General features: G+C 40.5%; 1 protein-coding gene across 3 annotated transcripts in view; it reads left to right on the top strand.

The window, feature by feature from the left end:
- Positions 1–25,290, top strand: part of LOC111862342 — a 43,682-nt gene that overhangs the window by 10,911 nt on the left and 7,481 nt on the right. For all 3 annotated transcript variants that reach the window (XM_023847644.2, XM_023847645.2, XM_023847643.2), the window contains 8 exons: positions 523–1,015; positions 8,588–15,821; positions 17,242–17,379; positions 18,636–18,875; positions 19,370–19,589; positions 22,112–22,275; positions 22,807–22,869; positions 24,588–24,736. In XM_023847644.2, the coding sequence (XP_023703412.1) occupies positions 523–1,015; positions 8,588–15,821; positions 17,242–17,379; positions 18,636–18,875; positions 19,370–19,589; positions 22,112–22,275; positions 22,807–22,869; positions 24,588–24,736 (8,701 nt within the window). The remainder of the gene's footprint in view (positions 1–522; positions 1,016–8,587; positions 15,822–17,241; positions 17,380–18,635; positions 18,876–19,369; positions 19,590–22,111; positions 22,276–22,806; positions 22,870–24,587; positions 24,737–25,290) is intronic.

The raw sequence follows: 25,290 nt of genomic DNA, 5'->3' as shown, positions 1-25,290 counted from the left end.
GAAGGTTTGCACATGAGACGGGTGTCTGCAAAATTTGTTCCTCGCTTGCTCGGAGATGACCAAAGAGAAAACCGCGTGAATGTTTGCCGCGACTTGAAGAGTGAAGTGCAGAACGATCCAGAATTTCTTAAAAGAATTGTTCCTTCTGGTCGGCCATCTCACTAATCGCCAAAGGGTTGAAACAGGAACGCACACAACAGAGCACCACAGACAAACCACTTAACTCAGACTGACGCCAGCTCACTAACAGTCGTGGGAGACCCCCAGCTAACACCACCTAGCAGCACAACTCGTAACTACAAAGCATGCGCATGCAACAGGTCGTTTCCGGTTATTTTTGGGTCCCCCCTCGTATGCTGTAGTACTGTAATCCCAGTTTTTCAGCAGATGATGCCAGTTCTTGCTTTTTTCAGTGTTCCACATACAGTAGAACCGTATTTAACATTCCTCAATCTAATGTTTTCTCTCATTTAACATTTATGTGTAAGTTTGAGAACTTATCATACTGTTTATGTTTTGCAGTTAAACCCAAGGATGACTTTGATTTAAGTGGAAACCCACTATTGGAGCAGCAGAAAGGTGCAATTGAGTCACTGTTAGACAGCCTGTTGTCACAGAGTGACAAACACAGTAATGACAAAGGTGCAGTGAATTCTGAGGCAGAGGCAGATGGAGGAAGATCTGAAAGACATGATGGAGGGAGGAGAAAGGAAGACAGGAAAAAAGACTCTGATAGAGGCACCAGTAGTCGACGCAGGGCCAGTGGGCGAGAAAGGAGAAGAAGCAAGGAACGACACAGTCGGAGTGGAAAAGATAGACACAAGGATGGAAAACGATCCCGTGCTCCACCCACAGAACTGCCCATGAACTGGACTCAGTTTCGTTCAGGTGGTTATCGTATAGAAGAGATTAGACGCCTCAAACTGAAGTTAGATGACCGAGATCTGGGAGGCAGCTCAAGTGGCAGTCGTAGAAGAGATAAACATTGTAGGAGGTCCAGGGATCGCAGAAGCCGGTAAGCTTATGTAGTATTGTTACAGAGGAAGGGGCATATTCAGGACTGTCTAGAAGGGGCAGCATAAGAATGTTTAACCTTTAACGTACGGCCTTTTAAATTGCCGGCAGCTCCCTACGGCCGGAATTTAAATCGCCCCAATTGATGATCTTTGCAAACCTTGAGAAAAAAATACATATTTTCCGTTCTATGCAACATAGAAATATGAACTAAAAAGAATCTGAAAGACAAGAGAATTTTCTACATATATGTAAAAGATCAAGTTTTAAAACTGAAAAATAAATCCCCCTGTCTGTGGTTTTCCATAGCCCCTACGCGAAGCTATCGGCAAAAATTAAAAATTCCATAAAAATTGATAGCAGCATGCCAGAATTATGCAGTTTTGGTCTCCCCTGTTCTGGTTACATTCCACACCATGCCAGTGCCGCGGGGTCTAGGCCACTGAGTGTTATGAGAGGAGAGGCTGATTTCATCATGCCTACACGATTTATATGCGTTTGCTTCTTAGCTTTCATTCTACTAAACAGGGCCATGTTTGTTTTGTCATTGCAACATAGGCATGCTAGCCTGGGTTCAAATTGTACCTAATAGCGTTGACGAAACAAGGCTCTAAGTGCTATAAGAAATTATTCAAGGGCATATCAACCCATACAGCACTTGTCGTATATCGGTTATCTCGAATAACAAGAAATAGACAGACTATAATCCACTTTCACACGGAAGGAAACAAAAGTGTAATCTTCCGTTATACGAAACGTTTGGTTCAGTCACCTACACAATACGCCTTTGCCTGCACAGAATGATTTATCAGAGGACGCAGACATTCGAAGAATACGTATGCTGTCCTGAAAACATTTACTACGAAGCTACGTTCTATGCAACATAGAAATATGAACTAAAAAGAACCTGAAAGACAGTAAAATTTTTCCACACATACGTAAAAGAACAAGTTTTACAAATGAAAATTAACTGTGATTATTTTGTCATGAAATGCAAAATATAATCTTTATTATATATGTTATGAAATTCCAAAATACTTACCCGTTGTTTTTTCTTCATCCTTGAATCATGGTGGTGATGTAAAAATCACTATATACAATAATATTTTGTTCAGGCTACACTTTGACTCGCGTGTGCCAGCGCCGGAAGCAGTCCGCGACACACAGCGCAACATCACACTTTTCGCAGTAATAAAACGTCATTTTTCGTTTCTTATTTTGCGAACAAACACGACACCGTCTTTGTTTTCCTTTTGCGGGCCAATGTTGCGAATGTTTCACTTCTAGTCGCACCATTTGGGCCCCAGATGAACTTGGCCTCCCCCGAGAAACGCCACTGACCGTGAGATTTGCCTCATGTGATTCAAGAATCAAATCCCGCACCAGTACTTCGCGGAACTTTTTGTGTGTCATTTTTCCACCACATGACTTATGTAATAGATATGCATTTAGAATAGTCATATCTAGAAGGTGGAAAAACAACTTCTTTGTCCACTTCCATGTCCTCCGAGCAATGCCATAACTGTTTACCATCCTGTCAGATTTATCCACAAAGCCCATGTGTGCATTGTAGTCCTCAATTACATGGGGTTTGACAGCATGGCCAGATTCATCTCGGAAGTTGCCTTCCAATGGAGGAGGGTGCAAATTCGTCAGAACATACACATCACGCTTGTCTTTCCAACGAACAACACTTAGATGCCCCTTGACCCTTGTGACAACATCCCCTTTTTTCAATTTCATTGACTTGGGCCGAATGTCTTGTGGCATTCCACGCCTATCATTGCGAACGGTGCCACATGAATTTATTTTCCTGTCTAAAAGATCGTCAAACAACGCAGGAGAACTGAAATAATTGTCCATGTAAATTTTGTGTCCCAAGCCTTCTACTCTTCGAATTAGCTGGAGAACAATGCCATGCGTTGATGTAATTTGTTCTGTCGCAAGTTGTCTTTGTTTGCCTAAATAAACTGTCATGTCATATGTGTAGCCAAGAGAATCGCAAAGCTTGTAAATTTTTATACCAAATCTTTTGCGTTTCTTTGGAATATACTGCCGAAAAATCACTCTTCCTTTGAACAACACTATGACTTCATCAACAGCAAGACGCTCTGCTGGATTGTAAAGTTCACAAAATTTGTTGTTCAGATTGTCAAAAATTTTTCTAATTTTCCAGAGCCTATCATACTCTGGGTCATCTCGATTTGGAGGAGCGTCATTATTTTCAAAATGTAGGAATCTCAAAATATGAAGGAAACGGTCTCGTACCATGGTGTTACGGTAGAATGGAGTGTAGTATTGCTCATCTCTTGACCAATAATCTTTGAGGGTGTCCCGTTGGTCGTGGCCCATTTGAATTATTATTGCCAAAAAATTATATATTTCTTCAATTGTAACGTCAGGGGGTTGAACAGAGGGGCCTGGAGCATCTTGGCGTGCCAGAAATTGGTGGAAATATCTATTGCTTTCTTGCACCAAGATCTGGAATATTTGTTGGAAAAACAGAATGAAAATGGAAAAAGGAGAGGACTGTGAATTTATATTTGGGGCAGCTGATCTGTTGATTCCACTCGGAGGACCAGTGAAGTCTAGTACCTTTGGCAAATCCCCGGGTCTTCTATGACGAAACCTAATTTCCGGTTCCTCTGCCTCGTTGTCTGATGATGATGATGATGATGACGACAAAATACCTGGTCGAGGATCAGTGAAGTCATTGATATCATCTAATTCCTCATCCGATTCCTCTTCCATCAATATTTCTTGCAGTTCTTCTGCATCGAGGCGTTTGGAATACCGGGCACGTTTTTGAGGTTCCATCTTGGGGGGGGGGTCTGGAAAATCGAATAAATTATGTTGACTGACAAAGACTCACAAAATAGTGATGCAAAGTAACTGTAATAGTATGGAACAATAGGCTAGAAGTGGCAGCAGTACAAGGGACTTAGTCCCACCCCACTAGCAATAAAAAATAATGACTGTAATAGTAGTCGAAAAGAGTGCCAGTCCGACACTGATACCGAAAGTCACAGTGACGAAGATGCCCTTTACTCACAAAGTAATACTGGCTCAGTGGGTTTATACCTCTTCCGAGACACAAAATAAAAATAATATACAAAGAAATATATGATATGAAGAAAGTCGTCTTCTGGGATATGACGCCGTGTATTCGTGGTTTTTACAGACGTTTCGGAGGAACGTATCACCTCAATCTTCAGGGCAGATGAATCGTGTTGCGAATACAGATGCTACTGCTTCTATATTCGCAACACGATCCATCTGCCCTGAAGATGGAGGCGATACGTTCCTCCGAAACGTCGGTAAAAACCACGAATACACGGCGTCATATCCCAGAAGACGACTTTCTTCATAGTCATCGCCGTGAAAACCTCAAAACTTACAAATATATGATAGTCTGACACTCACCTTTTTACGTGAAAAAGAAATATTACACAATCCAACACTGACTTCCAAACTGATAGTTCACCACTGAAAACGATTCCTTGAATACTTCACACTTTCTTGAAAGTTCTTGAAGCACTGATCTGCAAGCACTGACGAATATTTCCCCTTCAGTTCTCAGAACAAAGCTGGGCTATATTTGGCTGACCAGGTCACGAACACTCATATATAAACGTAAATATTATCGAAGCCAGTACCGTGATAAACGATTTCTATGTTCAGAGCTAAGGAATGAACCTCTGACATGACCCTGCGTGGGTTTGTTTTGGTTTCAAACCCAACATAAAACCGTCAGCACTGACAAAGAGTGCACATGCCATGTGTCATAAATCAGTGACATTAGGCCAACTCAGGTTGCTGCCACTGTCATTCATTTGTGACATTAGGACGGTAAAGGATGTAGTGGATGAGTGCTGCTGTGTCATGGACATCTGTGTTGACTCCAGTCTACATTGGACTACAGATATTTCAGATAAACAAAGTACTACAAAGTCAGCAGGTGTTTTTGCAGCCAGTTTCTTTTAGTCTGATTTAAGACACAAAGGTTTACTGCAGATCCATTTCCAGCTTGGAAGTGGTAGCTGAACTGGGAAACATTTTATTTTTCAGCATCTGTATCAATATGATGTGTTTCTCTTTTATAGGAAAGACTTTGGCCAAGCTGTCTGTTGTAAAGGATAGCGGATTTTTTTTTTAAGTATAATGAAACCACAGTAGAATGAGCATAGCATATAACTGGAACTTTACTAAAGTGACAAATGCCATTAGAACCAGTTTCTTAACATATGTATGGAAAACTTGCATGTAAAACAAGAGATTTTTCCCAATATGTTCATCATAACAAGTGAGGAGGACAAAGAAAATTTGTTAATGGTTAGTGTACAGTGGAGCCTCGATAGAATGTAAATTTATAACATTTATAAGAATGCTTGTTCCAGCAGGTACTGGTGTCATAAAATGGGCAAAATACATAATCTTTAAATAAGTTGTTGTAATGGAAATAATGACGAATAATTCAGATTCTTGTCTTCTGTAATATTATCAGAACCGAGAACTTAAATATTTTCCTACTTACATAATCTCATTTATTTGTAATTGACAGTATAATAAGAAGTCCCCTTCGTATGCAGAGGTCCTGTTCACTATTTGTTGTATGTTCATAATGCACAAACTTAAAGTCAAACCTACTCATATTATTACAGGCCAGTTAAAATGCAGAATAGATACCTGACACTTTGTTCATACTAATGCCTTTTCTTGCTTTGAAACAGGAATATTTCCACTAAGAACACTGGAAGTCCTTGACCTCTAAGCATCCTGAAGTAACTGATCATTGTTCCTTCAGCCAATTTGACAGATGATCTTGTCTGGCAAAAGCACTCAAAGAATGTACGTAGGTTGTACCGAAAGTCATGAGCAACTTTTTTTACATGCAATCTGGGAACAGCAGACAAAAGAGAGTATGGTGGTAGGTGGAACCAGCTGTTGTGTTAACCTTGAGTGTCTTGTGACATCAATAGCTTGCATCACGTGACCAGTATCCTAACAAAATGGCCGACAACTATATGTCATTTCGCCAGCATGCTGTCATTGAATTTCTTGTGAAAAAGGAAATCCCTGCTGCAGAAATTCATCAGAGATTTCAGTGTGCATGGGTGTGAGCAGTGTTCGAAGATGGATGAAACATTTTAAAGATGGGAACACCAGCATCGAAGATGAGCCTTGGAGCGGTCATCCTCTAACAGCCTCAACTGAATGCAACAAGGAAAGAGTGGACGAGATCATTCAAGATGACAGGTGTGTGACTGTGAACACAATAGCCTGAGAACTTGGAATAGGGCACAGTGCAGTACAGGAGATGATTGAAAGCTTGGGCTATAGGAAAGTTTGTACTCGTTGGGTCCCGTGGTTATTGACTGAAGACCACAAAAGTCAGCGAAAAGCCATCACTTCAGATCTGCTGCAGAGATATCGACATGAAGGCAATGATTTTTTGCTCTGTATTGTGACAGGTGACGAAAGCTGGTTTCACCATTTCGAGCCTGAAACGAAACAGCAAGAGTATGGAATGGCACCATTTGCATTCTCCATCAAAAAAGAAGGCAAAGACAGTGCCATCAGCTGCGAAGGTGATGGACACAGTCTTCTGGGATGCAGAGGGGTTTATTCTGGCCGAATTTCTGGAACCTGGGCAAACCATCAGTGCTGCTCGTTAGGTCCAGATGCTGCACAAGGTCCATTGTACATTGTGCGATAAATGTCTGGGACGAAACATCATCATCCTGCATGACAACGCTTGCCCCCATGCCACTCGCCTCACATTGGAAGCAATTGCAAAGATTGGGTGGGAAGTTCTTCCACACCCCTCCTATAGCCCTGATCTGGCACCCTCCAACTACCATCTTTTCGGATTTGTGAACGATAAGCTGCGTGGACAACATTTTGAGACAAGGGAGGCAATTCAGAAAGCAGTGCGTCAGTGTCTTCAGATGGCTGGAACGGAATTCTACAGAAGGGGAATTTTCAAACTCCAAGAACGCTGGGAGAAATGTGTACAGAGAAGTGGCGATTATGTGGAAAAATAAAGAAAGGTCTGTAGATTGAGGTGGTGTATTTGGTTTGTCAATCATAAAGCATGTTACTTTACAAAAAATTGTTGCTCATGACTTTCAGTATGACCCTCATATATTTCAAATCAATTTATGCATTATGCATTAGTTTAAATATCACTGGTCTTCAATTACATAGAACAACTAATCATCTTTTATTTTTGTTCTTTGAAACAGTGAACAGTGGTGAAGTCAGTCCATGCCATCTTCCCGGTCCTGTGTTTGACGGGCTGCTAACTTCACATAGTCATGCTACTTCAAGCTACATTTTCAAGATTAAACATTTTCAGTTCATTGCCATGATTAGGGTTGAACATTTTTTGACCTAAACAATACACAGCACAGCCACATTTTTCAACTCCTGTTCAGTAGGCAAGTGACACAGTACATATTGAAACAAGCTACTGGAATTGGAAAGTTTGTAAGCCGTCATATTACATGTCATGTTACATTGCGGTGTAGTCAATATTGTAAACCCACAGTGTCAAACACAGTAATAAACAATATGTCATGCCAACCTGCAGTAAAGATGTCAGTTGTCAGCTATGTGTGTAATAGGGCAAACATGTATCCAGTTTGTGAAAACAATATAAGAAAATAGAGAAGTATACCAATTTGAACATATACCGAAACCACAGTTCCTTACAAAACTGGCTAAACAGTAACAGAGGTACACATAATCACTATGTGTGTGTGTATATATATATATGTAGCTGAATATCTGTCTATCTGCCCCTCCCTGTTTCTTCTGAATAACAGGTCAAAAAATTAGCCGATATAAAAAATGATCCTCTTGGAGAAACAACTCCAGAAATATTGTTAATCTGACTTCTTCAGCATTATTCACCAGTTTGAGGAACAAAAACAAACTAGTCAGTTGCTCTTTGTGATAGAACGCCAGTGACACAGAAGTGAATGCAGAATGCAGTGAATGAAGATTTGAAGTCAACATTCTTTGAGTTGTTTTGCAAGGAAAGATTGGCTGGCATGCCAGTTGAATCAGTGACCAAGGTAATGGTCATGAAGACATATGGGGTAGTGGCTTTTTAGATCCACATATTCTTGACCTCATCACTAGTTGGAGGTGAGTGGTCAGCTTCACACACCGGCATTTCACCCCCAAGGAAAAAAGAGCCCCTGTTATCCATTGACTAGGATGCTGGGTGAGCCCCAAAGAGAAAAATTATATCTTTACTGGGACTTGAGCTCTGACCCCTTGGCCATCCAACCCATGGGCAGTTGTTACACCGACTGTGCTATCCTGGGTTACATTGTGTACCAGGTAGTTTCTAAAATTTTGTTTTTCATTAAACTTTATGCTTTGTATGTTATTTTTCGCATTGTCATTCAAATTTGCAGGTGAATTCCATGAAGTGTTACTGAATTTTGGTTAAAGCTCAGAATTTACTTGCTTCTGAAAGCATATTTTATTTTAATGATTTGAATATACTATTTGAACTCTCCCAGAGATGTCTTTAAGTTTTATTTCTTGTTTCTTTCTTTAGGTCTCGGGAAGATAAGAAGCACCGTAAGTCACCAGCTCGTGATGCTTATAAGGAATGTAAAACTGAAGAGGAGTTGGAATATTTATATCGTCCATTTGATGGTCCATCTCGCTTGCGTTTCCCTCTGGTTATCACAAACCCTACACAGATGATTATAGAATATCCCCGAAGTTTTGTCCGTTACACAAAAACTCGGCCACCAGTTTCATTCTGTGAAAGTCCTGACTCAACCAGTGCTCAGTTCCGTTCACGGGCTGAAGTGTTTGGTGATGCCACCTCTGAGATGGTGGAAGTCATGAAAGAAATCATTAACAGTAAGCAGAAAGAAGAACTGATCCAAATTAAACGAGAACCTGATGAGAATCTTTCCAGCAGCTTGGCAGCTCTACAGGTGTCATATGATGAGGCAGAGGTTGGAGGCAGTCCGTCCTCCCCTGAGAATGTCACTGATGGCAGACGGAAAGAACGAAGTTGGTATCCTGAAAAAGACTATATCATGTCAACAGAACGTGAAGATAAAGATGAAAGTTCAATTACTGAAACTGAAATAGTTATCAAAAATGAGAAGGAGGATTTAGAAATGGATAGGGAGAATGTAACAGATAGGAAACTGTCAGTAGAAGTGATGGATGTTGCTGAAAATGACCACCAAACATTATCAAATAATGAACAAGTTAAAGAGAAAACACCTCAGATGCAGTCTCCTGATGTAACTGTTGGTGTGCCAAATACTGAAAGGACTACAGTTCGTTCAAAGTGGGACAGTGATTATGAAGAAGATATGATGTCAGCCGAAGAAGCCCACCATGATGTCACTGGAAAGGAATCCTATAACTGTGAACTAGAGGATTCCAGCAAACTCACTGGTCCAGATTATTTAGCAGAAGAAAGTAAAAATAGGGGCACCGGGGAATATGATAAGAGCTCAGACACCCAAGGAGAAGAGCAACTATTACAAGATGAAGAGGGGCAAAATTCAAGGATGGAAGAACAGAAAAAGAAAGCTCATCTAGAAGAAGGAAGCAAAGTAATGGAAGAGACTAAAGAGGATGGTGATGATGAAGGTAGTGAAGGTGGTGGTGATAGTGATGATGAAGATGGTTGTGATGATGATGATGATGATGATGACGACGACGATGATGACGATGATGAAGAAGAAGAAGGAAAAGAAGAAGGTGGGGGTGATGGTAAGGATGCTGATGTCGAGGATATGCATGCCAGTGAATATACTTCGCAGACGGATGAGCTGAACAAAGAAAACTTGGTTTGTGCAGAGACTAGCAGTGAAGGTAACACAGATCAGAAGCTTGTCTCAGAATATGAGGAATTCATGAAAGCTGTGAGCTCTGAAACTATTGCTGCTGATGAACAAGGTGATTCTGGTGATGAACCATGTCAGCATCTAGAATCTGCAGAATCAGACAGGGAGGCTTCAGAAGGAGATATATTTGAGAGACGACAGATGGAACTAAGTGTAAATGATACATGGGATGAAGATAGCAAAGAGGGAGTGGAAAGTAAGGAAGATAGGGTAAATACTGATTTCATGTTGCAGGAGGAAGTGATTAGAAAAGGAAGGGAAAGTAGTTCTAAAAAGAAGAAGAAACAGGACTCCAGACCACGATCCAGTTCCTCTTCTAGTGAAGAAGAAGAAGAAGAGAATTTGAAAATTAAGAAACATGAAAAGAGACGAAAAAGTAATAGGGAAATTGAGAAAAAAATGGGTAGTCGTAGGAAATTGTACACTAGTGATGGTAGCTCCAGTAGTGATGATTCCAGTTCATCTTCTAGTGAAGAAGACACCCGTGAAAAGAGAAAACATGTTAGGAAAAGAGGGAAAGCTAGAAAGAATTCAGAAGATGTAAGTGATGATGAACTCATGGAAATATGTGAAAAAATTAATTCTGAACATAAGAAGGCATCAAGGAGAAAAAAGAAATATTTTCATAGAAAAAAGCAGCAGCGTAAACGAAACAAGAGACGGAAAGTTGAGACAAGTTCCTCATCAGATGATAGCTCAGATTCAGATGAATCTTCTTCAAGTAGTTCTGAAAGAGGCCGTAAACGCCACAAAAATAAGGAAAGTAGAGGTTATCGGAAGAATGATGAGGACAGTAGTTCTGAGGACAGCAGCAGCTCCAGTTCTTCAGATTCATCTTCTTCATCGTCATCCTCTCATGGAAAGAGGTCAAAGAGGAGGAGGAGAAAAAGTTCAAAGAAAGCAAAAAAAGAGGCACGCAGGAAAAGAAAAGAAAGAAGTAGAAAGAGAAAGAAGCGTTATCGTCATTCTACAAGTGGTGAAATGGAGAAGAGTGGCAAAAGCAAGATTTCCAAATCAAGTCAAAAAGGAGAAGGGAGTCACAGATTATCAGGCAGCAGACACTTGAATAATAAGGATGACACAATCAGCTTAGAGGAATTGGAGGCACAGATAGTGAAAGTTAGACATCAGGATGGTGATGATATGTCTGCAAGGCACCTTGGAAATGCTTCTGATGTAGATAATGAACAAAAGAAAAGGAATAGAAAAATAATGAAGGAAAACAGAAGGGCATTAACATTAGAGTGTAGTAATAGTAATATTAGCAGGGACTGTAAAGTACTGAGTCAGGGTGAAAACGAAGAGAACAAAAAAGAAAACCGTGGAATGTTTGTGGGCAATGATGTGAGTTCTTCTGGTGAGAGTTGCTGGGAAGAGAGTCATAGGCCTAAGAGAAAACGAGACAAGGTTACAGAAGATAGTCACGAAAGAGTAATGAATAATGACACAATAGAAATAGAAGAAGAAGAAGGAGAAGTAGAAAAGAGAAAAATTTTGAAGAAAAGACGCCGCGATCGGTGCTCCCGTTCTGCATCACCCTTGAACGATTTCAGTCGAAAACGTCGACGATCTCCATCGACTTCTCCTGAACACTCACCCACTCCACAGCGTCGTAGCTCCAGTGATGCAAAAGAAAAAGGGCACAAAGAAAGTGCCACATCCAGAAATCAGACAGATAGTGGATGTAATTTAAAGCATGGAGATGGAGAGGGGCGAAAGAGAGGGCATAGTCAAGGTGACATGGAGTTGGACCCAACAGATTTTGTAGACCAATCAGGAATCAGGAATCATTCCTTCATGGAAGAAGTGGACCAGTCAGGCTTTGAAAGTTATGCAGATGATACGTTTGAAGGATTCAAAATCAAGCAAAGAGAGGTGACACTGGACGATAACAGGATCAAGTACATCACTTCCCAGTATTTTAGTTCAAGTGGTGAAGATCATGGCAGGGAGAATAGGCATACAGAGGATTTTGTGAGTCAGAATGAAAATAAAGTCAACAGGAGACATGGTTTAAGACAAAGTGACTGTGAAGTTGTAGATAAAAGTTCTGAAAGGGAAAGAGATGATTTTGAGAAAGACAGTAGTTCACCAATGTTGAGAAAAACGAGACAAGAAATTGTTGGTGAGGACAGAGGAGATGAGCCATTAGCAGAATGCGGTAAAGACAATAAACCACGCATTAAACATGACAATTGTAAGAATTTTAACACCGAGACAAGTGAAGACTGTTGTGACCACTTTGGTTTTTCCAGATCGATTGAAAAGAAACAAATGCAGAAATTGAGTCACAGAGTTGCAGATTTTGAAGAATCAGATAGTATATATAGTCCAGGTGATCCTTTTGAAAGTAGATTAAATTCTGATTCTGTGAAAAAGAATGTGTCTGACTACATTGACTCATCAAGTCAAGATTCAAAGGTGGCTGACAGTTATCCTTGTGATATGTCCTTGGATAGCCTGAGTAGTCCACCTTGTAGTGTAGTAGAGGAGCCTGAAGCTGTGATACATAATGAGCATTCATGTCGTATCTCTCCATCAGTTTTGGGAAATCTTAAAGTCACTGGCCAGTGGAGTGGTTGCAGTTCGAGAAGTCGGGGTTCATCTTTGAAGGGTGATATTCCTCAGATTGACTCATTCATGTCATTGGAAAACATTCCATTGCCACCACCAGCATCTCAGAGTGAAGGGAATGAAAATGAGAGACAGCATGGCTTTGAGGACAATGAAAAATCACATGAAATTCTGCCTCCTTTACCATCAACAGTAGCACCACAAGTAGGCAGCAGCAGCATCATCAGTAGTAGCACCAGCAGCACCAGCAATAGCAGCTTCACTGAAGATATTCTTGGCCACGTTACTACTTCTGATAATGATACAAAAGCATCTGCATCCCAGCCACTTGAATCCTCGCTTGGTCTGCGCAAACCTTTAGGTAAACCCCCAATGCAGAAACATGTAATCACAGTAAAGCTTCTTTCTCCTCTTGCCCGACTTCAGAGTGCATCTGAAAGTAAATCTTCACATTGTGAGACCTCAGATATACAAGCTCAGACAATAGTTTCTAATGAGATAGCAGATTCTTCTCATAGATCTGTTGAAATTGAAAGCAGAATTGAAAACAAACAGGAACATTACAAGAGCATCAAATCAGTATGTCACAAAGAGGATAGTGCATCAAATGAAGTGAATAAGAGCAGTGAAACAGAGTCAAAAATACAAATCAAACATCCATGGACTTCTTTTGGCTTTTCTTTTAAAGCTGATGGTAGCAGTTTAACATTATATGATGACATTTTGGAATCAAATGCCGCTGAAGAACAGGTGTCTTCAACAACTGTAAAACCAGTTCAAGAGGTTGATAAGCAGGAGAAAGGTCAGTCTAGTGAAGCTGTTGCCAAGGAACGCACACGTAAAAGACCATCCCGTTGGGGCATGATGACAGCTCCCATCAAATGCGTCACAGAAGACATGCAACAAGATGATGCTATCACCTCTCAGCAGAAGTGCGATACAAATCACAATCATTCTGCAGCAGCTGTAGCTGGTAGCAGTTGTTCAGAAGGAAACAAAGAGTCATACAACTATAAGCAACACATTGTTCTGGCAGAACCTAAATCAGAAGATATATTAAATAGAAGGAAATTCACTGAAGAATGTGACATGGATTTAGGGTCCAGTCAGTCTGAAAATACAAGAAAAGATGATAGAGATTCAGACAGTTGTAAAATCTTTACCGACAGACATTCCAGGGATGTTGATAGAAGAGATAGGAGGGATAAGGGGAAAGAGAGAGACAGGGAGATAGCCAGAGATGAATCTGAAGACAGGGATATAAGTAAAAAAGTCATAGGTGAAGACATGGAAACTAACAGCAGGCAGTTGGAAGAAAGAGACAAAGATAACAGATTAGAAGAAAGCTCAAATGAGAGAGAAAAGAGGGATAGTAAGAGAGGAGAGACTACCAATTACATGGAAAATGAAAGGCAAGACTGTGAACAGAGAAAAAAATATAAAGACTGTGACAACACTAATGTAGAACCACATGACAGAAAGAGCATCTCTGACTCACAACTTTCATCTGATTACAAAACTGACTGGGAGGATGGTGGTGAGAACTCTCATGAAAAAAGAGAAATCATGAGGTCAGATCTGGGATGGGGAGACAGTGGGGACTGCATTCCAAGACTGAATTCTACTGCGGATCCTCCTTGGGAAAGCAGAGTTGTGCGTTATCGGTCACAGTCAAGGTCACTTTCACCTGAATTCAGGGGCTGGGAAGATCAGCCTGCTAGCAGGATAACAGAAGATGATCAGGATATAAGTAGGTTGGATGAACAGAGGTATGTGGGTCATCCACGACTCAGCCTTGAGAAACTCGACAGTGCAGAAGATGATCGAGTCAGGGAGGGCAGTACTGTCAGAAACAGTAGTAGAGACTGTGAAAGAATGAGAGAGAGCAGTAGAGATAGGATGGGAGGAGGTAGCAGAGACAGGCTAAGGGAAAGCAGTAGGGACAGGGACAGAATAAGAGAGAGCAGTAGAGACCATGATAGAATGAGAGACAACATCAAGGATCATGACAGATTGAGAGAGAGTAACAGGGACCCAGAGAGGATGAGGATGAGCAGTAGGGATAGGAGCAGACTGCGTGATAATAGCAGAGACCGAGATAGGTTGCGGGAGAATAGTAGAGATCGAGAAAGGTTGAGGGACAGTAGTAGAGATATGGATAGGATTAGGAGTAGCAGCAGGGACCAAGACAGGATGAGAGATAATAGTAGGGACCGTGAGAGGATTAGAGAGAGGCAGGAAGATAGGGAAAGGAGAGATGAAAGATGTATACGAGATCGGTGGAGTGTTGACCTGGACAGAAGTAGAGATCGGGAAAGGGAGAGGAGAGGGGACAGGCATTGGGAGAAGGTGAGGCGGGAGAGAAAAAAGGATGACAGAAGCAGAGAACGTGATAGAGACAGAGGTCGATGGACTGAAAGGAGAAGTCGCAGTCCAATAGGTGAAGATCCAAGAGAGCATGAAAGTACTACACCGGGGTACTATATCCCAGATATCCCATTGCCCGTGACTACCGATGGTGAGTCATGGGGTCCAAGTACTGGAGTTGGTTCAGGAGAAGCTGACATGGAACTCAGTTGTTCACCAGCATCATCCCCATTAGTTGGATTTAAGCGCAGCCTTGCTGATTCTACCATAAGTGATTCTGAGTTAGTTGCTGCTGCAGGGAAGCAAGAAGAGCATCATCCATCATCTCCATTTCAACAGTGCAGTGGTTATTATAATATGGACTGTTATCCTCAAACTCGGGAAGAATGTGCAGCATCTCCAACTGTCTCCCCATCATTTTCACCCAAGAGAATATCCCTAGATGACCGAATTGAATTGGAACTTGGAGTCAAGAAGAGTCCACCACCGTTGCCACCTACACCACAGCAGATTCCCGTGTACCATCAACATCAGTCATACGCTACACCTTATGCTGGCTTTCAAGGTGGGAGCTACTACCCTATTCCACCTCCTCAGCCACATTATGAAAGTAATCCTGTTACTCTGTCAGGCAGTGAGAAATTGATGCCTGGACATCATTATATGCATCCTTGTGAAGAATTTTCAGGCCCACCACAACATGAAGCTTTGCTTCTTCACCATAAACAATTTATTGGAAGGCCACCAGAAGAAAAGTATGGGCCAACCATTCCAAAACGCAGGCCACCACTTCTACCGACTCCTAGCAATATAGCTCCTGATATGAGCCACTGGGATTCCCCTGAAGCTTTCATTGGTGCACAGGAGGTCCATAAGATGCTAGTGACACCTGAACATGGACGACCAGTGATGGTGGCCTCGGAAGCATTTATGGGGACACAGCAGATGGGTAGCAGCTCTCATGTTGTGCAGGTAAGAAATTAATAACTCTGTGGAGTACAGTCCTCCAGCAGTGAAAGTCACTTAGCTGTTGTTGATAGTATTTGGATCCTCTGTTTGTAAGAATTGTATCAGACGTAATGTTGCAGGTAAATAAGACTTAACAAAGAATATTATTGCTGACCTACACTTAGGGACTAAGGGCCTTTTGGTCATTACATTATGGGTGTTTCCTTTAGCATAGAGAGCTTCTTCCAAATTTATAGGGCCTGCCACAATGTGGCAAAGTTAAAATACTTGGGAACAACACTAACGGACTAATATGAGAATGAAGGAACTCGGAGCAAGAAATATAATGAATCATACCTTGACAAAGGAGAAGATTAAATATGAAGAAAGTCAGAGAAAATACAAACATAAAATATGGATAATTGGCGATAGCCATGTGAAAAAAAGTGCAGCTGAACTTTGCATTATTTTGGATCATAGATACGATATTATGGGAATTACCAAACCAGGTGCCTTGATGAGTGATATTTTGACAACAGCTATAGATGAAGTTGCTTCATTAAATAATAAGGATATCTTGATCTTGTGTGCTGGGACAAATGATATTAGTAAAAATAATACAAATGAAGCACTTAAGTGCTTAATGAAGTTTATGGAAGAGCATAAAAGGACAAATATTCTAATCCACACACTACATAGATATGATCTTACAACTATTTCCTGTGTAAATAAAGAGGTATTGAAATTCAGTAGGCAAGTAAGAAAAATAAGGAAACTGAATTCAGATGTGAAACTAATGGAAATTGATCTACAAAGACCACATTTTACTAGGCATGGATAACATCTAAATCTACTGGGCAAATAGTTTGTTGCCTCAGAGCTGGCAAAGAAAATCGATCAACTCTTATCTAAGTCAGAAATTAATTCTATCCAAATGCAATGGAAAGAGGATATTTTGCACAAAGAAAATTCATCTGCACAAAATGAAATTGAAGAATTGATGTTGTTGAATAATTGTAAAAAGACTGTAAAATTAAATAAGTGTCAATGTGGAAAAATAGAGGCTAATAGCAAAAAATCTATGAAAACTAGAAGAAATCCAGCAACAAAATCAAATGATTTTTTATGGTAAAACTATTTTTTAAGTGTAAAACAAAAACTACGAAAGATAATGTTGTAAAAATATTACATCAAAATACATGGTTTAACAAATAAGTATAATAAAATATTATGTTATGTAGAAGAGTATACACCTCAAGTACCTAGTATATAGCTAAATCATTCTGTGTCAAAAAGTTAGTTATAGGATGATTTTAAATATCCAGCTGTTTTTAATGTTTTCGAATTTACAGAACTGAAAATGAACTTTGCATATCTACTATGGAAATGGATTCTAAAGATACATATTCATATTAAAACATACGTTATATTACGATTTTTGCAGGTGGGGAATGTGCTCCAGGTTGTTCCTACTGATCTGCCTCCTGGCAGTGTGCTTGGGACTCTGCCTCCACCTCCACCCCCAGCTCAGCAGTCACAAGCCCATAAATCGGTAGTCCTTCAGTCAGGCAATGTGCTTCAGGTATATAAATTGTCACCATTTTCTTTTTTTTATGCAACATTGCAATAAAGATTCATTGGAATAACATAAAAGGAATTTAATCCTGTTAGTACTCTCCGTGATGACAATGGAGTCAGAGCTGAAGTACATCTTCAAGATGCTTTAGAGATGTTGTAGATGGGAGCCTGTTCCTCACTCTTGTCTCCTAAACTGACCAGATTGGTTCAGTAATGTTTAGATCTGGTGATTGTGCTTGCCAGGGAAGATGTTGAAGTTCACCTTCATGCTCTTCAAACCATGATTGAAGAGTTCCAACTGTGTAAATGGGAGCATTGTCATTATGAAAAACTGCATCGTTGTTCTAAAATAACATCTGGATCATGGGATGAACCTGATTACCCAGCTTGTCCACTTACACCCTTGCAGTAATTCAGCCATCAATGGTAATAATGGAACCAACGGAATATCACGATATTTCTGCCTAAACTAACTGTCACAGAACCTCCCCCCTGTTTGACTGTTGGAACCAGACATTCCAGATTGTAGGCTTCCTTCGGTGTTCTTCAGATGTAAACTCTTCCAGATGTTGTCTGACGTCCAGGTTTTATACTCTTGACACCATCATTTATACATCTCAGCATTGCATTCAGTAATCAGAGGTTTGACAATTGCAGCACTACCATGCATGTTGGATTTGCAAAGCTCACGTCAGATAGTTTTTGTGGAAACAAGGGTAAGAAGGATACATATTGATTTCTGTTGTCATCTGTGCTGCAGTAGTTCTGAGATATTTTGGAACAATCATTCTCAGTGTCAATGTTAGTGGGGCGTGGAGTCCAACTGGGTCCACTCGGCATGGTGGCCACTGATTGGCCTATTGTAACCTGCCCTGGGTGATTATGGTGATGGAGAATTTGGTGGAATGAAGATTGGCAGGGGAAACCGAAGTACTTGGGAAAAGCCCGCCCCAGTGCCACTTTGTCCACCACAAATCCCACTTTATCAGACCTGGGATTGAACCCGGGCCACCGCGATGGGAACCACTTGAGCTATGTCATGGCCTGTGTCAATGTTGATTCATTGTTGAATTTTGCCTACTATTTCTGTTCTGCTGATGTCGTGTCTGTGTCTATACACTATATATTAGTCTTTGCAAACCTGTTATGTTTCATGATTAGTCATAAACTCTGACAGATACATGTTTTAAATGAAATTGTTCATAAATCAGATATTTTAATTACATTAATGACATATTGCCTGTATTGAATATGTTGCAGGTCATACCCAGTGAGAACCTTCCTGTGCCAAATGCTTGTGGGAGTGGGGGCACACAGGTATTTCAGGTGGGAAACATGTTGCAGGTTATACCTGGAGCCAGCCTCTCTCCTGCACCTCATCAGCCTGTTGTTGTGGACCCGGCCAAGGTGACGATTGCTCATCCTCCTCCAACACCTCAGTCTGGCATTCAGACTCATGGGACAACAGAAATGTCCAAAGGGCACAGTCCCATTGCCAAGGTATATTACTGTTGCATTGTTACAATTGTGCTTTCAACAGAGACAGCAGTTATCTGGGGATAAGACTACTTTTTTAAGAGGAGTAAACATTTCAACTTTCTGAACAGCAGCATACACTGTAGTGCATTCCTTATGCCATCTGTCTTGAAAAGTTAATGACCTCTAGCCTTTTTTTTTTGTGCTGAAATAAATTATCAGCTTGTGCTCAGTATTTAATATTATTAACATTAACAATAAGTCTTTTATAATAGGTTCATTAAAACATTGAGCAGTTTAATGAATATCAAAGCTGGTTGCAAAAATTTGTTTCAGTAATACCACTTCTCTTCCTTCTCTCATATTCCTCCTGCACCTCCTCTCTCTCTTCCATTTTAAGGAGAGATGGCATTGGAGAATTCTCCAGTCTGGCTGGTAGTGCACTGCCACATCACCAAATTTCTTAATTTGTGTACTATGTTCTAATAATGCTGCAATTATGAATTGATTTTTTTAAGGTCCCACCGAGCCAAAGACATGCATTGCCCATAGTACCAGGCCCTTTATTGCCACTGCCTGCTACACCAGCTAATTCAATTATAACAGTGGACACCACCTCAGGGGCATTTCCACCACACCCTGTATCTGCATCCGGGTATTCCCCTCCTGCCTCGCCATTCCTTATCAGCGAGCCACAGGCGCCACTGTTATCTGCTGAAATGGTACCTCTGGTAGCAGGTAGGTACATCACATATGATCTTAACAATTATAGGATTTGAGGTTCTCACAGTGGCAAGTATGAAGACTTCGGTTGTCACACAGTCTACTGAAAATGAAGTGACATTTCAGATGAACATATTGCCTCTATCTTTCAAGACTGAAGAATAAACCAAGTAAGAAACCAGATTGAAAGTAGTGCTTATTGCCTGCCTCGTGGTGTTTTCTTGTATGGCTTATTCTTTGACCCTGAAGATGGAGGTGATATGTTCCTCAGAAATATTAGTTGATTTTTGATGGAGTGCATGGTGTTGTGTGCCTGATAGAACCCTCTTTCTTTACAATTACTGACTGAGCATGTGAATCTTATTTATATTTTGGGCTTCTTTGTTATAATATTGTGTAGTCTGGTAGGTACTTGACTGTCACGGTACAGATTTCATATAGGGACCGGATTTCATTCTACCAAATGTAGGCAAAACACTAAAAAATGAATAAGATCTGAAAGTTCGTGATGACTGTATATTAATACAATTTTGTTTTATTGCTCAAACCCTGATTGAGGAGGAAATTAAGAGGAGATTGAACTCTGGTAATGCTTGCTACCATTCAGTCCAGAACCTTTTGTCTTCTTGTCTGCAGCCTAAAAACGTAAAACTTAGACTACACAAAATTACAATTTTGCCTGTGGTTTTGTATTGGTGTGCAACTTGGTCTCTGACATTAAGGGAGGAGCATAGACTGAGGGTGTTTGAGAACAGGGTGTTGAGGAGAATATTTGGACCAAAGAGAGATGAAGTGACAGGAGGTTGGAGAAAACTGCATAATGAGGAGCTTCATAACTTGTACTCTTCTCTAAGTATAATTAGAATGATCATGTCAAGGAGGATGAGGTGGGCAGGGCATGTAGTATGAATGGAGATAAGAGGAATGCATATAGGATATTGGTGGGAAAGCCAGAAAGAAAGAAAGAAAGAGACCACAGGGAAGACCAAGGCGTAGGTTGGTGGACAATATTAAAATGGATCTTAGAGAGATAGGATGGGATGGTATGGATTGGATTGATCTGACTCAGGATAGGGACTAGTGGAGGGCTCTTGTGAACATGGTAATGAACCTTTGGCTTCCATAAAATGCTAGGAAATTCTTGAGTGGCTGCAGAATTTGCTTCTCAAGAAGGGCTGAGCTCCATAAGGAAGTAAGTAAGTATTATGTTTTTGGCATTATCCATTGTACTGTTTTTTATTTAAAACACAACATTTTGGAGGTTGGATTCTGTCTCCATCCTCAGGTGAAAACATACTCACTTGGGCCCAATTGACAGAGCGAGTCCTTATCTCCAGATGATAGATAATGTCCAAATAAAACGTGAACTTAATATTAAGAAATCTCTTAGATCAGGAAACCTTAAATCAGATTCTGCAGTATTTGGGAACTTCCCTGTTATCAACATGGCCCTGTCAGCATGGTCACCCACACTCCTGCCAGAGGACCAGTCTTTTCTACATTCCCCATCTGTGTCGCACACCTCGAGTGAGTTCTCATTTATCAGAATAGTACTGACAGTCCTGTACCTATTGAGCCTAAGTTTCACCTTTTACTGCTTTGCTGATGGCAGGATATCTCCAACCATGCCCTGTTGTTCACCACAGTGGACAACAGAGTCCCTGCCACTGGTCGCAGCTGGACCATGAATAGAGTTTTGAGCTAGGCCATCAGCACTGTTGAGAACCTTCCTCTTCCTGGCACACTTTTGGATGCCGGAGCAGTCAGATTATTGACCCCCATCATGAGAAGACTTTATGTGTATGCTGTATTTACAGTGATATTTGGAGTGTAAATCTGTGAGACTTATAGTTAAGGGTAGTCACAAATCATGTGTTAAAATGGTCAATACATTGAACGTCCAATTCAGAAAACCTGCCAATTGTCACTCTAACAAGTGATAATATTATTCCATGCCATTCCTTGCACCTCCATGGCTTTGACATTGTGTTCTTTTATATATATATATATATATATATAAAGCAGGTGACTGGATCCTATGGTGTCATGTGGCACTTTGAGGCCTGTCCTGGTTTGTGTCTTACAGCCATGAAGCTTACAAGAGCTTTAAGAAGGAACATGTTATTGATGTTGATCCGTTAGTGTATGTTTGTCTTTGAGTAGTAGGTAAAGGAACCATCTGAGAGCCAGGAAGTGAACAGGGTTTTAGAGATTGGAGTGAGATTGTGGTAATGTATTCCAAGGTCAGAAAGTATGTTCTGTAGGCTATATGAGGCTTAGTTCAGTCTGAATCCTAAATTTTGAAGTTTTCTGTCTGGGTAATATAGAATTACTGGGAAACTAGATCTGGTTTGATGTGGATATCTCATGACAGCAGTACTGGCGAGACACTTGTATGTTTATTATGGGACCTACTTCCACATCTGTTCTCTTCTGCACAGAAATTTCTTACACTTCATAAATTATATGAATACTGTAAGGGAATTGTTGCCACAAAAACATAAAATCTGTAAGAGTGTCATTGGTGTGCCTTGCAGAGGCTCCAATTCCGTTCCTCTCGCCATCTGAGTCTCCTAGAGAAGAAGCAGAAAGGCGACGTGAAGAACGGGAAAGACGACGCCAAGAGAAAGAGAAGCGTCGGCTTGAGAAAGAGAAGAGACGACAGATCAAATTGAAGCATGCTGCTGATAATTTAATCAAGGTACATGCAAGCAGAAACAGATAGCATAAATTTGGGCCTTTTTAATGTTGTGCTTCTACAGACTCATTATTGCATACCTTTATCAATATGAAATAAATAACCCTCATATTGCAGCTACATATGAAGTTGCCTGAGACAGAAAATGTAAGTTAGAGACATAGTCATTTACTATATGCAGTGTGATTTTTCCAAACTTCTTGATTGGCAAGCTATATCTGATAGTGGAAATCCTAATGACAAAGTGTATATGTTCCTACAACACAACACGAGGCAGCAGAAGATGTAGAATTATATTCTGGAGTTTTCAGATTATAAAATCAAAATATTAAGGCCGCAGACGTTATATACAGTACTGTAACTTCCTAGTTATTGTTCTAACAGTTTGACAATTGTTAGACATTAACTGCCATGACAGTCCATCTTTCCCTATTCCTAAATTCATAACTTGTTAAAATGCATGAGGTTCCATCATAAGACAGTTCCATAATGATTGACTGGTATATTAATTCAAAGTATGTTATGCTTTTGCAGAAAGCCCTTCAACAAGAGGGAGAACAGACAGACATTGACTTGGAAGAGATGAGATTAATTGAGGTAGGTCAGGTTCACAGTTTATAGTACAGGGGATGGACAAAAATATGGAAACACCCAACAAAATACACATTACCATGACTAATATGGTGTAGGACAACCTCTGGCTTGCAGAACTGCTTGCAGTCTCCTTGGAATGGGTAAATAGAGGTCCTATATGATTTGCAAGGGAATCTTGTACCATTCTTCCTGAAAAACATGGTAAGTTCTGTTATCGATGATGGAGGTGGATAGCGCGCACACAGATTGCTCTCCAAAACAGACCACAAAGGCTCAGTATTATTGATATCTGGCAATTGTGGGGGCCATGGCAGACATGACACTTCATCTTCGTTCTCAGAAAACCAGTCCTGGACAATGTGAGCTATGTGAACACAGGCATTATTGGCTTGGTAAATGGCATCACCATTAGGGAACAAAGTTTGCACCATGGGATGGACCTGGGCACCCAAAATGGTCACATAGTCATTGGCAGTGACATGACCTTGCAGGATAATGATGGGTCCGACAGAATACCACAATATGGCTGCCCATACCATGATTGAACCTCTGCCATGTGTCACTCTTGGTAGCAAACAATCTGGATCGTAAGCTTGGGATGGCGTTCTCCGGACGTAAACTCAGCCAGAAGTCGGAAACAGTGTGAAGGTGGACTCATCCGACCAAATGACCGTCTTCCATTGCTCCATAGTCCAGGTTTTATGACTTCGGCACCACACTGTCCTCTTAGTGGCATTTTGATCACTGATGAGTGGCTTTGGAAATGCAGCTCGTCCAGAAACACCCTGGTTGTGGAGTTCTCTTCGTACTGTTTTGGTGCTGACAGGGTTTGTGAGTGTGACATTCAGTTTAGCAGTCATTTTTGCAGGTGTAGTCTTCTTATTTTTCGTCACAATCCTACGCAATGTTCGTCTCTCGATCACTCAACACACATTTCTGTCCACACTGGTATTTATCGGATGCGGTTTTTTCAGTCCTCCTGTATGTGATCATAATCTTGGATACTGTGCCTTGCGAAACACCAAAAACTTCGGCTACCTTGGTTATGGAAGCACCCACCATATGGGCCCCAACAATTTGCCCACGTTCGAATTCTGTTAGCTCTGACGTGATGCACAAAAAAATTGCACAGAACGCTGTCTCGACAACAGATGAAGCTTGCAATGTATTGCGGAGGTTGTACAGCTAGTGGTGTTGGGCAGATATGACAGCGTGACCTACAAATGTCGCTAAAATAAACACTTCAATTCAGGCATGCATTTCATGACGTGTTTCCATATTTTTTTCCAGCCCCTGTATATGCATTAAGAATATAACCCACTTGAAATTGTGCTGAAAGTTCAGTCACATATGTATATTTTTATTTTGCTAGAAATTGGTAATTTTGATTTCATTGAATTATTCATTTTTAGAAACTTAGTTTTTGTTTGTCAGTTTTAAATTTTTTAATTCATCGTTGGTGAACATTTTACTGTAATTTGTTTTGATTAGTCTGTGCAGGTTCAACAGTCTTTGGAGAAAGACTAGTGCAAAACCCATATGTTTAATATCCAGTTGCTAAAACTAAATGTATATGTGGGACACAAGGATATTTTTAATATGCCTTATTTTGTGTGCAAACTCGCATATCAATATAATTGCTGTTTTCAGAAGCAATGCATCAGGTTGCTGACTGAGTATGAATGTCTTGCCTCACATATCAATATATTTGCTATTTTCAGGAAGCAATGCGTCAAGTTCCTGACTGCGAGGATGAACCAGCTCCAGAAGCACCTCCAGTAACTCCTCCGAAGAAGAAACGACGAACACCTGTGCAAGTGAAACCACTGCCTCCTGCTGGCAAGGGCATTCTTATATCTCCTGGCTTCAGGTGTATAAAAGTTTGGACCCAAATATGTCAGAAGAATAAGATAACTGAGGTCTATTCCAAGAAAGAATGTCTTCTGTGTTTTGAAATTTATAGTATGATTCTCATACAGTCTTGGTAATGCAAATTGCATCAGTAGCTAAGCCTGTGTCATATATAAAAGATTAGGCTAAATTAGCAAACTTGAGAGATGCAGATACTTTGTTTTCATCAGAAAATGAGTTTGAACTCACATCATCCAAATTTTACTACTTCATGTAAACTATATCATGAAGATGATTAGTCCTTCTGAAATTATCAGAGAATCTTCATGTCCATGTATGTGTCAGTAAAGGAGCAGATGAACTTGGTGTGCTGGAAACTTGGGTAAAATTACAGCTGAGAGCAGTTATAATGAACTGGATATCATAATGTTTAAAATTCACTGCAACATATGATGAGGACATTTGTTGAAATAACTATAAGCAGGGTATGGATGTGAATGCCCAACAATAAAACATTTGATATAACTGAACAGTGACAGACATTTTTATTCAAACTTACCTGATAAGGGAAGC

This window comes from Cryptotermes secundus, unplaced genomic scaffold (assembly GCF_002891405.2).
Source record: "Cryptotermes secundus unplaced genomic scaffold, Csec_1.0 scaffold408, whole genome shotgun sequence".
In the NCBI taxonomy this organism is placed as follows: Eukaryota; Metazoa; Arthropoda; class Insecta; order Blattodea; family Kalotermitidae; genus Cryptotermes; species Cryptotermes secundus.
The sequence above is the reverse complement of the archived record's forward strand: the minus strand, read 5'-3'. Positions and strand labels throughout refer to the sequence as shown.